The following is a 12,399-nucleotide window of genomic DNA, read 5'->3' on the forward strand; positions in this document are numbered from 1 at the left end:
TCCTTGACATATGAAGCATAGCCATCATCAAAGAAGATCAGGAACCTAGAGAAAAGCAAAGAGAATGTGTGCTACAAGTTGGAAATTAGAAATGCAACTAAATAAAATGCAGCTACACATCATATAATGGAAGCGGAGAAACCCTCCTCTTTCTTCCACCTATCACAAAGGCCCTCAAATAGGTATGACAGATAAAGACAGAAAAAAATTGTCATTTCTGCCAGGAGCTCACGAGCTTCCCAGTACCGCCACTCCCACTGTTTCCAAACAGCCCAGAGCTATGCCTGTGCTCCCAAAGACAACAAAAAGAGAAGCTGCCTAAAGGCTTCCCAGCAGCATAGCACAGCCAGGCCCTCTTCCCTCAACTCCAGACTCCTTCTGCGCCTCAGCCACAGGGAGGGAAAAGACAGTTTAATTGCTCTTAATTTCTGCAAGCAAAGATATTTTTGGAGTCTTTGGGACAGAGCAGCACATGAGGCTGCACGCCATGACTCAAAGAGCACCACAGGAAGAGAGCTGAGGGACACTGCCAAGGCTCCACCTGCAGACAGGAGATGAGCATGGAAGAGGTCTCAGTGCCTACAGGGGACCAGGAGCTCCCAGGATTATGCCCACAAGGCTGACAAGGCACCAACTTAGTACTGCATGCCTCCAAACAACAACGTCAGAACACAGAGCCAGGTCAAGGCTGCATTACAAGAGATCAGTATTACAGCTAGTCTAGCCAGGAGGAGTGAATTTGCAATATGACTAATAAATGCAGTTCATTTTCAGTTATTAAACACTTATCAGATAGGACTTTACACAATTAGGCATTTATGGCAGAGCCACATTTGAACCAGGCAGGGTGATTACACCCTTTATGAATCTTCTTAGAAAGACCACAAGCCAAAACCACATCGAAGAAGCCCTGCTCCTTATTTATACGCAGCTGAAGAGACTGCTTTAAACACGCTGTTTCTTCTCCTCAAGTGTTTTGGCAACGTTGCTGGCAACAAACACTTCTAGGACTCATATTTGCTAATGCCGTATTATATGCCTTGAGCAGTGCAGAGTTACCTTTGTGTGATAATTTGAATGAATTACCAAATATAATTTCTGACTCAGGGACATGAGTAATAGAAGAGAAACTCCACCCAAAGCTTTCATAGATAAGAAAAACTGAAGAAAAAACATTGAGAACTAAGTCCCTGGAAAGGTCAGAAAAGAACGTTGCTTCCACTATAGAAAATTCCCTTCTAATTAGCAAAAAAGGGGAAAAAAAGAGGAAAAAAGAGAGGGGTACATGACTGTGGAGGAGAATTAATACCTGTCTTTATTCTTCATGTTTGGGGTTTCAGCCACAATGCCAGCGTACAGCCAAACCTGATTCCCATCTTTGTACTTTGCCACAACCCTGCTCCCAACGTAGTGTTTCTCCGGGGAAGGGTGATAGTCATAAGCAATATGATTGCCAGAAAGCAAACTCTTCCCTTTGTTGTCAAATTTTACTTTGTACTTCTTACCAGCACCTGAAAGACATTTCCACAGGGCAAGATCAATAAAAGCTATGTGATTTCATACATGAAGTCTAGCACCATATATCACTCTGACCACGCTCAGAACTTTTTTGGAAGCCTCTCACAAATGAATTTGGATAGCGGAAGGTCATTATGGTGATGTGTCACTTTCACAACATTGTATTAGCGTCCAGTGCTTTTCACTGCATCTTCTTTCAAGTGGCATTAGGTGCTCTGACACATAGGGAACTGCTCAAAGTGATTAGCAAACCAAAGCTTAGTGAAAGCCAGAAGACATCAGCAAGCACAGGACATACCGACAGACTGGATGGCAATCAGAGTTCCTTTGTGCCATGTTTTGGTTCTCTTCTTGCCCAGGATCCTCATGCCAATGTTCAGATCACCATCATTGCTGAGATCGCTCCCAGCTGCAGCAGGTCCAACAGACGGGAGAGTGGCAGGAGTTTGCTGAGGGGTCTGCGCATCTACCCAAAGAAGAACAATCAGAAGAAAGCTAGAAACTGCCCAAAGACTCCCTGTCTTACATATGCAATGGCAGAGTATTTGCGAGACCTGAGACAGGAAGCACTCCTGCTATTCTAGTAATTTTAAGTGCCTCTGGATGGAGTAATCAACAAGCGAGGGTTAAGTAGCACTAAAAAGCTCCCATGTTATGGGAACACCACCATTTGTAGTTGGTTTTGGAAAGGTCATAAAGAGACAAAACAGAAATTTGCAATCAGTATATCCTAATGGGTCTTTCCATCAGGGAAACAGAAAAGAAAGAAACTGTAATTTTCTTTTTCAGAAAGAAAACAAACAGGCCCAAGATTCAGACAGGACCAAGGGTAGGGCACACACAGGTGTCAGCCAGTATCTGTCAGCTCCAGGAAGCTCTCACATGCTGACCTTTTAGTGCATCCTGGGCATTTGTTTTCTTGTTCACAGCATCCATAAATTTCTGAACATCCTGGGCAGATTTTCTCATTGCAGCCATGGCTTCACGCAGCTGAAGAGAAGGAAAGATAAAGAGAATAAGAAAAAGTAGGCAACTTTTCTTTCCCCACCAAATACAACGATGTCCTAAGTGTTCCAGCAAAACTCAACTACAAAAGTAGACCATAGTCAAGTCTCTGCCAACTCACCAGAGTCTGATCCTTTACAATTTTGGGATTAGTATCACCTGTGTTTAGAGAGAAAAGAAGAAGTTTAAAACATCTTGGGGACGAAGAATCCATCCTACAAAGTCACTGAAAGAAAAGGGAACAGAGAAAAGCAACCGTTCAAAAGCTGCCTCTGTCCTTGGCAGGAGATCCACTCAAATAAGACATTTACTAAGTCATCAAGTCATCCTTTCTAGACGCATAACACGCTGCACTTGCACCTTCTCCACAGCAGAGGCAGCATTTGATGGGGACAATAACCAGGTAAGTGGAAAAAAGGGAAGGTCCCAGCTTGGCACCTGAACAAATCTAAACTCCAGGAACCATGGAACAGTTACAGGGGCCTTGGCAGACCATGCAAGTGGCAGTGTTCCTCACACAAACTGAAGGCATTTACCATTCAACCTTCTGCCTCAGGACCACTGTGGCTTATGGCCAGCTTTACGGCACCCTTATTCCTCTCATTCCGCCCCTGCTCCAAGACATGCCCCTATCTCCACCCCTTCCTTATCACCATGCGGCATGAGGAGATACTGAACTGTTCTTCCAGCCCAAATCGATACTCATGACATCATCATCATCCTCATCTGGGATCTCAATCACTTCCGTAGGCTTGGCAGCCAAGTCCTCGTCTTCAGAACTGCTCTCGCGATACTGGAGGCCTAGCTTGGAGTACAGATCTTTTACCAGTATCTCACATTTATCAATGGCTCTGGGGGGAAAAAAAGAGACAGATACAGCAAAAGACAAGGTGAATCCAACTGTACATCTCACAATACTACAGAAAAAACACTGGGGAGCTACTAATTAAATACAACTGTCATGAGGTGAGGTAAGAATATTCACCTGAAGGATCCAAAGCCACAGGGGAATAATTTTAATTATCCCTCAATAACCACATAACAAATGAATCAATGCAGAACCAACCACAGTGTCAGTCTACGTGGAAGGGAAATGGGCAGCACTCAAAACATGGGACTCTGCCACCTGATCTGCCCCTCCTCTACTCTCTGAGGCCTCACTCAGACACAATTCCAGGGCTACAATTCCAAGCACACCCACCTCGAAGCATCATCAAAGAGCCGGTCAACATGAGCCACCTCTTCTTCCTTCTGTTTCACACACTTCTCCAGCTCCTCCAACTGCTGCTTCCTCTGCTTTACGCATTCAAACTTCTCCAGCTCCTCGTCGATGATGTCCTGGAGCTCTTCCATGGAGATCCCCAGTTCCTCCATCACTTCTTGCTGCAGCTCTTTGATCTCCTGGGAATCCATTTCTGCTGCACCCCTAAAACCACGGAGAGGTGAGAAAAGCCCAGTGAGACCCTATGGCTGTAGCACACCCTCCCTAAGGCACAGCCCTCGCAAAAGCACAAACCCCGTTTTTTGAAAGCTAGCGGTAAGGATCGTTATAACGTCCAGTCCCAGGGACGCCCAGACCTGCAGCCCCGTTTGATCCGGGCCTGGCAATAACGCAACCGGTCTTCGCGATTTTCTTCCTCTGCCCTACGGCTCGTGTTTCTCCCCCTGCTGCAGCCGGGACGCTCCGAGCCACAACCCCTCCCGCCAGCCCCGCGAACGCAAAGACCGCTTCTGTCGATGTGAGTGCCGGGTGCGAGAAGGGGGAGGCGGCAGGACGGCGATGGGGACGCGACGTGCTGGGGAACGGGGGCTGCGGGAGGGTGCCTGGGGCAGAGCGCTGCCTCTGGAAGGCGCCTCCTCACCGGGGCTGCCGAGCAGCCGGGAGGCGCCGGGGGGCGGCAGCTCCAAGCGCACGGCGCCCCGGCCCGGGGCCTCCGCGAGGCCCCTGCAGCCCCAGGCCCGCCCCCTCCCCTCCCCTCGCCCCACAGCTCCCCGCTCCCCTCGCCCCGACTCCGCCGCCCCGCGGCCGCCTCGCGGGCTCCCCCCGCCCCCAGCTCGGCGCCCAGGCCCGCCCCGACCCCGGTTACCGAGGAGGAGGCTGGGGGAGGGGGGGGAGGGGGCCGCGGCGGCAAACAGGAAGCAGCAGGACGTCACTTCCGGTAACGGCAAGGCGAGGAGCCCAATTCTCCCCCTCCAGCCTGCGCGGCGGGGAGCCGCGGCACTGCGCACGCGCGAGGGGCGCGCCGCCACACGCCAGGCCCTGGCGGCAGGGCGAACCAAGGCGCGTGCGCGAAAGGAGGGACCGGGGGGGGGCGTTAAAGGGGCCGCGGCCCGGGAAAGGCACGGTGCTGCCACCTAGGGGACGGCGGGGGGTAGGGCCCCGGGGGGCCCGGCGGGGGTCTGGGGCCCTGGGACGCTGGGTGGGCCTGAGGGAGGGAGGCTGGCTGGGGGCCCCAACGAGAGAGAGGGCCCTGAGAGGCCGGGTGGGCCTGGCGGTGCTGGGGGCCCTGGGGGCAATGGAGGGCCCTGGGGTGCTGGAGCGCAGCAGGGCCCCGGGAGCCCCAGAGCAGGCAGTGGTGAGGGGGGGCTGCGGGACCTGGCACCGGGGGACGTGGGGGCCAGCGCACACCGGCTCAGTTGATCTACTCCTCTTCCCAGGTGGAGGCCGAGAAGGCGCTGTAGGGGTCCGCGACGAGCTTGGCGCACCGCATCACCACGGCCAGGAGGAAGAGGCACATGAGCACCACAGAGGCCATGGCGAAGCCCTCGTCCACGTCAACAGCTGGCGGCGCCGCAGTGCTCTCCATGCGGGTGGCCCTCAGGTGCTTGGCCCCGAGTTCCAGGCTGCCGGGGGCATCTCTGCGGGACAGAGGCAGGTGAGATTCATGGAGGGTGAGTGAGATGCGGTGCAGAGGAGGTACAGGGGCCCTCCTCACTTCCCAGGAAAATGCAGGTTAAAATATCCCATTACACTTTTTTTTTTTTCACAGCTGCATTGCCCAGGAATCTGGACTGCGCAATCCCTGCAGTCTTAGGTGCAACAGGGACACCGGGACTTGGCAGACCCTTCACAGAAAGGACGGTGGCTTGGGTTAGAAGTGGGCTGGGAGTTTTTGTGGGCTGGGAAAAAACACCGGTAAGCAAACAGGGGTGGTAACGGAGGGTGTTCTGATTGCTTAAGAGACCTTTGTAGCAGTGGACGGATAGATTTATACAAGGTTGGAGAGAAGTGGAGGCTTGTTCAGACTAGTGCCAGGAAAGCCACATGGACTGAGCTGTGTGTATACAGGTCTATCTATATATATATATTTATGTGTTTATAAAGCTAACGTATGCTCCAGGAGCAAGTGAGCACAGCCTGGACTATACCAAGGATGGCACGTGATGCAAGAGGATCTGCCAAGTCCTGCAGTGCCCAGAGATTGCTGGAAGCCCCCAGGTCTGAGTCTAGTCCCATGTGTGCTGTTTGGGGCTGTTCCTTACCTCCCCACGGATGGATGGACAGATGGGCTGGTTGCTGTGCCCCGCTCGCTGCCCCGCTGTCTGCGGCCCTAGCGTTGTCCCTGACCGTGGCTGCCTTCTGTCACCAGGGCTTCATGAATACTGCAGGAATGTGGCGACATCACCTTTCAGGCACTCCCAGTAATGGGATCCTGTGGATTAAATTCTAACCCCCTTGAGCTGAAAGTATTTCCAGTACCTTCTTTGCCTCGTGGTTGAGGATTTGTGGGTTGCTTTGTGGGTCTTGCAGGGCCTGACAGGGGCACAGTACAAACTGGGGAGTGTCAAGGAGGACAAAGGTGGCTTGTTCCCAAAATATAGCAAGCGCTAGGTCCCTAGGCTCCCTCTTGTGAGATAATTTGGAGATGGTACTTGGCTGGCTTCAAAAAACGGTGACAACTTTTTGGAACAGCAACGCTTTGGGCTTTGAACTGAGCCACCCACTTGGCTCTTGTTAAACAGCCTTGCAACACGGCCCAGAAACAGCGTAAACACAGCAGAAGCGTTTGTCCCCGCAACAATCTCTCTGTATTTTTTTGATTTTAAGAGGAGAAGGCATCACCCTGACAAGGAGGAGGGGTTTAGGGCAAAGCCTCGCCCCTGCCACGGGTGCCCCCCCGTCAGCGCAAAGCGTTTTGCCGAGCGCCTTTCGGCAGGGGGCCGGGTTTGGGGATCCTGCGGGTGCTGAGGCAGCGGCGCCGGGCGGGGGGGGGCGGTTGGGAGGACTCGGCCCGGCCCGCCCCGGGTTCCTGCCCTCCGACAGAAACCCCCCCAAACAAACAAGCCCCCCCGTGACGTCACTGCCCTGGCCTTTAACTGGCCGCGCTCGCCAGTCCCCCCCACGCCCCCCTCGTGGCCACGCCCCCCCGTGGCCACGCCCCCCCCCCCCGAGGCCCGCCCCCTTCCCCCACCGCCGGGCTCTTCCCACCCTGCTCGTTGGGCGCGCTCGGCCCGCCCCTGCCGCGGCTGGGCCAATAGGAGCGCAGCGCTGCGCGGCTCGCCCCGCCCCCCGAGGCGGGCGGGTGAGGCTGCGCGGCGGCACGGAGGGTTTTCCTGCGCCGCCATCTTGGCGGGGGGCGGCTGCCAGCCCGCGCGAGCCATGGCCGCCACCGCCGCCAACCCGGGTGAGCCGCGGGGCCCCGTGGGGCCGAGCCGGGGACGTCGCGCCCGGGGGGGGCCTGGGCTGGGCGAGGGGGCTGCCTGGGGGCGGCGGCGCCGTGAGGGGGCGGTAGCTTTGGCTGGCAGCGCCGTTAGCGGGGTCGGGGCTGGGCCCGGGGTGGGCTGAGGGAGGCTGTGGGCGGGCAGGGCCCCGTGAGGTCGGGGCCGGGGACAGCTGCGAGGCTCGGCCGGGGGAGGCCCCGAGGGGGAGCCGGGGGGTGAAGGGGGAGGCCGAGGGGCTCGGAGCTGAGCCCGGAGGCTTGGGACTGGCTCGGGGCGGCGTGGAGGCTGGGAGGAGGGAGGAGGAGGGGAGCCCGCGCGGGGAGGAGGGTGCTGGGGGCTCCGGCTCGGGGAGGGTTTGGAGAACGGGGCCGGTGGGGAGGCGATCTGAGCCCAGAAATCCAGCCGGTGGCCCTGGGCTGAGCAGGCGGTTCTTTGGAGGTGCTGGGGTGGAGAGGGGAATGTCATCGCGTCGCGGTGTGGAGGAAGGCGTCCGTGCTCGGCTTTACTGCCTCAGCGTGAATGGTTTGCGTGGGCCCTGCGGATGCCCCGTCTGGTGGCTTTGGTGCTGGGGTCTGGCTTCTGTCATTCCCCTTCTGGTTGGGAGCGAGTCCAATACTTGCTGTCCTTAACGGCTGACGTTGCTTTTAGACCCTTTCTTGCTGTGTGCTTCCTTAAGTTTCTCTTCTTAATTAGCAGCAGACAAAAGTTGATGTGTTGTTTTGAGAAGCCTTTTTTCATAAATTTCCTCTCCATCTCTTTAAACAACTGAGCTGAAGTGAGCACCTGCGGGCAAAAAGCAGGATATTCTTTCAACGTTTGCTCTCTCAGGTTAGTAACCAAGGGGTAGCCCCCTGTTTGGAGGAAGCTGGAAGTTGGTGATATCTGAAGCTTGATGGAAAAAAGAATAAACGAATCCTTCAGGCTTTCTTCAAATTTCTGGCTAAACTGGTCTGAAATCAGCACTTATCTGGAATAACCCGATGTCTGTGAAGTTTGCTGTGAGTTTACAACGTGGTGACTGAGATCAGAATTTGAGCTTCAATGTCTCTTTTTTTTGTTGTTGGTTTGTGGTTTCCGACTATTCTTGCATGTGGCTTGAGGCTGAGGAGGTCTTGGGCCACGTGACTTGTTCAGGTTTATCGAGCACTGTTCAATGCAACTTGTAAGGTTTGATTTTTTTCATCCTAACTTGGTATAGGAAGCTTTTGTGGCTTTAAATATTGAGAAAACACATTGGGTCGTTTGTCTGTGGTGATTTTGAGGCAAAGGTGCAGAACTGGTGTCTGGAAATGCTTGGCTGTGGTGTCACATAATGAGCTGAAATTCTTCAGCAATCAGAAGGTAGAAATCGCTTTAGAAGAAGCAAACGTTCCTGATCCCGCTTAGCAAAAACATATCTGAAATGGAAACTGTCAAACTTGTGTTCTAGTCTTGTGGTAAAACGTTCTTTTGGCTCACAACAGCATCCCATTGAAACAGTGAAATCATTCCAAGTAGTAAAATCTTAGTCGTATGCATTTGTGGTGGTGTGGAGTTGATCAGGAAGCTCGCTTCTCCTGCTAGTGTAGTGCTGATCGAGGTTCTGCAGATTGGCAGACAAAGGATATGTAGCTAAATTTAAAGCCAGAAAAAAAAAAAAGCTGTTGCCTGGGGTAAGAATGGAAAATGTATGTTATGGGCCAACTGTGTAAGAATTCAGTGAATGAAGAAAGGAAGATACACACTGCTTTAAACTGTTCCTGTATTACGAAGTGTTTACACAACTGCAGTCTTCAGAGTTGCATGACATTTTGGATAATGGAAAAGTTTTAAACAAATTCACAAGGAAAAGAGAGGGAACTTTCAACATTTGTGTTTAGTATTTGTAACTATCAGTAAACAGACTGACCAATGCTAACCTAGTCCTTCTAAACAGAGAGGCCATTAAAATACTTAGTCTGCATAAGCATTATATACATGGAGATTATTAGTTTGATAAATTACTTGTGAAGAATATTCTTTAGAATGCTTTCCTTGATCTTGAAAAGTAGACTGTAGAGCTCCAGTGAGTACTGCATAATGCCCGAAAAGACACAAAACGTCCTCGCAGGTTGAGCAGGCCGTGGTGAAAGATGAAGAAGCTGACTGCAAAATAAGTTAGAACTCCTTTTAAGTGTTCAAAGTGTGGTTTGTGTTCGGTCTGGTGCCGTCCTGGGCCTTCTGTCCTTCCTCTAACTGCTACACGGGCAAAGCAGATCACCTCAGAAACCTGTGAGAGATGGGTGAACGCTTCTGCATTTTCAGGTAAAGCAAACTGAGAAATAAATCTGCCAAACTGTTCGGCTCATCTTCTCAAGGGCGAGGTGAGTCACCACACAGACTGTTCGTCTTATTTAACTGAGAAACTTAAGTTGTGAAGTGTTATTCAGTTGTGCCTATTTAAACAAGCTTTATGTTGTTAAAATTTCCTGACTAGGAGTGAGAAGAAAATAGCATTCGCTACCTAGGAGGAAGTATGAGAGAGGGTGGGGTGGGGGGAAAAAGGGGCTTGTTTTACTTGAATTAACGTGGAGATTTTAATGTTAAGATTATTAGAGCCCTGCTGACTGGATAAATATATGGTTTATCAGCTTCGTTTCAAACATTTTGCTTTTCTGAATGTAGACTTTCAAACACTTGAAGGTGGAAGATGTATTTGTGTTTGTTTTCTGCATTGATTTCTATAATGCTTCCTGGGGAGGGTTCCCATGCGTTGAGCTGGCATAGTGGTCCTCAGGTGACAAAGCGGATCCTTTACTTCATGTGCAGTAAGCCAATTCCCACACAGCGTTGCATGGGAATTTCAGACAACTGAAAACACCTCAACCAACTGAAAAAATAAGTCTTAACAAACCAGAGATGCAGAAACTGAGACACGTGAATACAAAGCCATGCGTGTTGTTCAGGCTGAAGCCTTATAGTTGTGAGCGAAATGCAAGCGTTTGTTACTTAACGTATGCTGTTTTATCCGAGCAGCTATTAACTGCTCACAGACCTGCTCTGAAGCTCCTTGGCTTTTGGGGGAGCTAACTAATGATTAAATTTAAACTAATCTTGTTAAGCAAAAAAGAGCTGATGGGTGCCAGGCCTGGGAAGCAACCAGATGCTGCTCAGGTTAGAAATTGCAGTAGCAACTGCCTTTTTTTTTTGCTGTGCCTTGTGCAGTGCCTGGTTGTAGCAGGCAAAGTGGTACAGTAACAATGCGTTTCAGAGCTACAACAGGCCTGTCTCGTAAATCACAGTTCTGAATATTTTCAGTGACTTTTTTTTTGAAGTTTTTCACTGTTAAGATGCCAGTAGTTGCAATAGAGCCCTTCCCAGGGGAGCTGGGGTGGAAGTCTGGCTCTCAAGATTACGTTCCCTTAGCTGTTCTCCAGCCTACTCTATTCTGGGTCATAATTGTTGGCTGAATTGTGGTTGTGCTTGCACATTTGTATTCAGTTACAAATAAGGATCCTTAATTTTTCTGCTGCCTCTGCTTATCTCTTCTGGCCTTAATTAGATGTAGCATGTGCTAAAGGCAAGCGGGGATTGATTCTGGAAAGGCTTGGAACAGAGACCTAACAGGAATATTGCTTGTTGCAGCAGTGGCCATATAAAACACACCCTGTTCCCAGAAGGACTGCCTGGAACTCCTGGTGACACATTGGATTTTTGAAGAAACCACTTTCAAACTGAAAATGAATGTTTGTCCTGTTGCTTGCTCTCAACATTTATTGTTTCAAAGGAGTGTATCCATTGCCTTTTTTTTTGTTATTCTGGAGAATTTGAAAGATGCTGTTCTTACCGCCTTGTGTGCTGGTGTGTTGAGTCAGAGCTAAGCACCCTGGAACCTGTGACCTGATCACTTTGGGTTGGCAGCTTTCCCAGGGCCTGTAGTTTTAAATGAAATCAGCCTTTACAGATTATGACGACCCAGCTTTTCTCCTGAGAATCGTTTGAGTCTGGTAACTGGGACTTTTGCTCTGCTTGCTCCTGCCTAGCTGTGGCTTGCCTTTTATGCTCAGACCCAGGGACTCTCATGTGCAGCTGCGGAGGGATTTCTGTTAAGCGCCTCCGTTTCTCAGGACAGACATCTGGGCCGCTGAACTTAGCGTATGTGGCCACTGCAGACCCCCTCACCACAACCCTCATTGCCATGTACAAAGTTGGAGCTTGTATTAACAGTTAGAGCACGTTTGTGTTCTACCAGGTCTTCTCTGATCCCCACGTAAAATTGTTATATGACCTGTGTTTGGACTGGGGAAAAATTGCGAGGGTGAGGGAGGAGTTAAGACTTGAGCTTAATGTTTGCTTAATGTTTTGAAAGGAAGCTTCGCATTCGTGTGAGTGCCTAACTTAGAAATACTGAAGGATGAAAAAGCTGGAATGTCCTGCCATCCCATCGGCCTGCCCCATGAGCTCCTTTCTTGGGGTGAGGATGTGGTGGGTCGTGTGAAGGAGTACAGAACCATTTTGATGCTCTTTTAGTGTGCAGAGCAACATATTGTCGGTTTACATTATCAAATGTCAAGATATCTTGTGTTCTTTCGTTTGTGAAAGGGCACGTTGTACCCTGAGAGGCAAATGTTTTGGAGTAGGAAGCTGAAGCATGAGGCAAAGGGATTTAATGTGAGATGCTAGTCCATGCAGTAGGTTCCTTGGAAGTAAAGTAGCAAAGACTCAGGTGAGGCCTTCAAAAACAGACAGACGCCTTCCCCCAACTCTAGTTAGAAGTTGATTTGCAGAGGAACAGTACAGTGTCACTTCCTTCCCCTGCCCTAAGCCGGAAATTCCTCTCTTCTTAATAATAATAAAAAAAAATGTGCAGTGTTCCAGAAACTTTATTTCTGTTCAAATTGTGGTATTTGCATGCATATGTTGAAAAGCCACAGACTCCTTGGGAAGCTGCCTGTTAAAAAGGAATAAAGCATCTGACCTGGTTTGCTTGCACTCAGGGCTGTGCTCCGCTAAATGAAGACCTTTGATATCGGCGCTCTCTGCACCTCAGGGTTTCCCCTGGGAGTAAGGGAAGCAGCACAGAGGACAGCCATCGGTAGCAGTGCCCAAGCAACCCCAAATCAAATAGGAAGAGGGTAAGGAGATGGGAACCTCTCTGGGCCCAGCTTGGAGGATGGGTGTAAGGAAGGCCAGCTTCCAGTTATTTCAAGTGCATCACATCAGCTGGCTTGAGTTTATTGTGTAGGGACTGATTTC

At 50.9% G+C, this 12,399-nt stretch overlaps 2 protein-coding genes and 1 long non-coding RNA gene across 19 annotated transcripts in view; 2 read left to right on the forward strand and 1 right to left on the reverse strand.

The window, feature by feature from the left end:
• Positions 1 to 4,542, reverse strand: part of SETDB1 (SET domain bifurcated histone lysine methyltransferase 1) — a 16,414-nt gene extending 11,872 nt beyond the window's left edge. Inside the window, exons 1-8 of the mRNA XM_083813804.1 lie at positions 4,102 to 4,542; positions 3,725 to 3,949; positions 3,202 to 3,374; positions 2,645 to 2,682; positions 2,409 to 2,508; positions 1,817 to 1,984; positions 1,310 to 1,511; positions 9 to 45 (exon numbers count right to left, since the gene is read on the reverse strand). Coding sequence (XP_083669930.1) covers positions 9 to 45; positions 1,310 to 1,511; positions 1,817 to 1,984; positions 2,409 to 2,508; positions 2,645 to 2,682; positions 3,202 to 3,374; positions 3,725 to 3,936 — 930 coding nt within the window. The 5' untranslated portion in view covers positions 3,937 to 3,949; positions 4,102 to 4,542. The remainder of the gene's footprint in view (positions 1 to 8; positions 46 to 1,309; positions 1,512 to 1,816; positions 1,985 to 2,408; positions 2,509 to 2,644; positions 2,683 to 3,201; positions 3,375 to 3,724; positions 3,950 to 4,101) is intronic.
• Positions 4,543 to 4,663: 121 nt separating this feature from the next.
• Positions 4,664 to 6,203, forward strand: LOC310887434. 5 transcript variants are annotated; one of them, XR_014575724.1, is made up of 3 exons: positions 4,664 to 4,682; positions 5,182 to 5,399; positions 5,514 to 6,203. It is a non-coding gene; the product is annotated as an uncharacterized lncRNA (long non-coding RNA). The 5 variants fall into 5 exon arrangements; XR_014575725.1 differs by lacking the exon at positions 4,664 to 4,682 and adding an exon at positions 4,688 to 4,804; XR_014575726.1 differs by lacking the exon at positions 4,664 to 4,682 and adding an exon at positions 4,862 to 4,895.
• A 765-nt stretch (positions 6,204 to 6,968) lies between these two features.
• ARNT (aryl hydrocarbon receptor nuclear translocator) overlaps positions 6,969 to 12,399 on the forward strand; it is a 28,250-nt gene continuing 22,819 nt past the window's right edge. For 10 of the 13 annotated variants that reach the window (XM_083813850.1, XM_083813855.1, XM_083813858.1 and 7 more), the window contains exon 1: positions 6,994 to 7,148. In XM_083813850.1, coding sequence (XP_083669976.1) covers positions 7,124 to 7,148 — 25 coding nt within the window. In that variant the 5' untranslated portion in view covers positions 6,994 to 7,123. Of the gene's footprint in view, positions 7,149 to 7,550; positions 8,014 to 12,399 lie in introns of those variants that run through there. The other 3 variants (XM_083813861.1, XM_083813851.1, XM_083813856.1) reach the window with 3 other exon arrangements.

Source organism: Anser anser (assembly GCF_964211835.1).
Source record: "Anser anser genome assembly, chromosome: 28".
NCBI lineage: Eukaryota > Metazoa > Chordata > Aves > Anseriformes > Anatidae > Anser > Anser anser.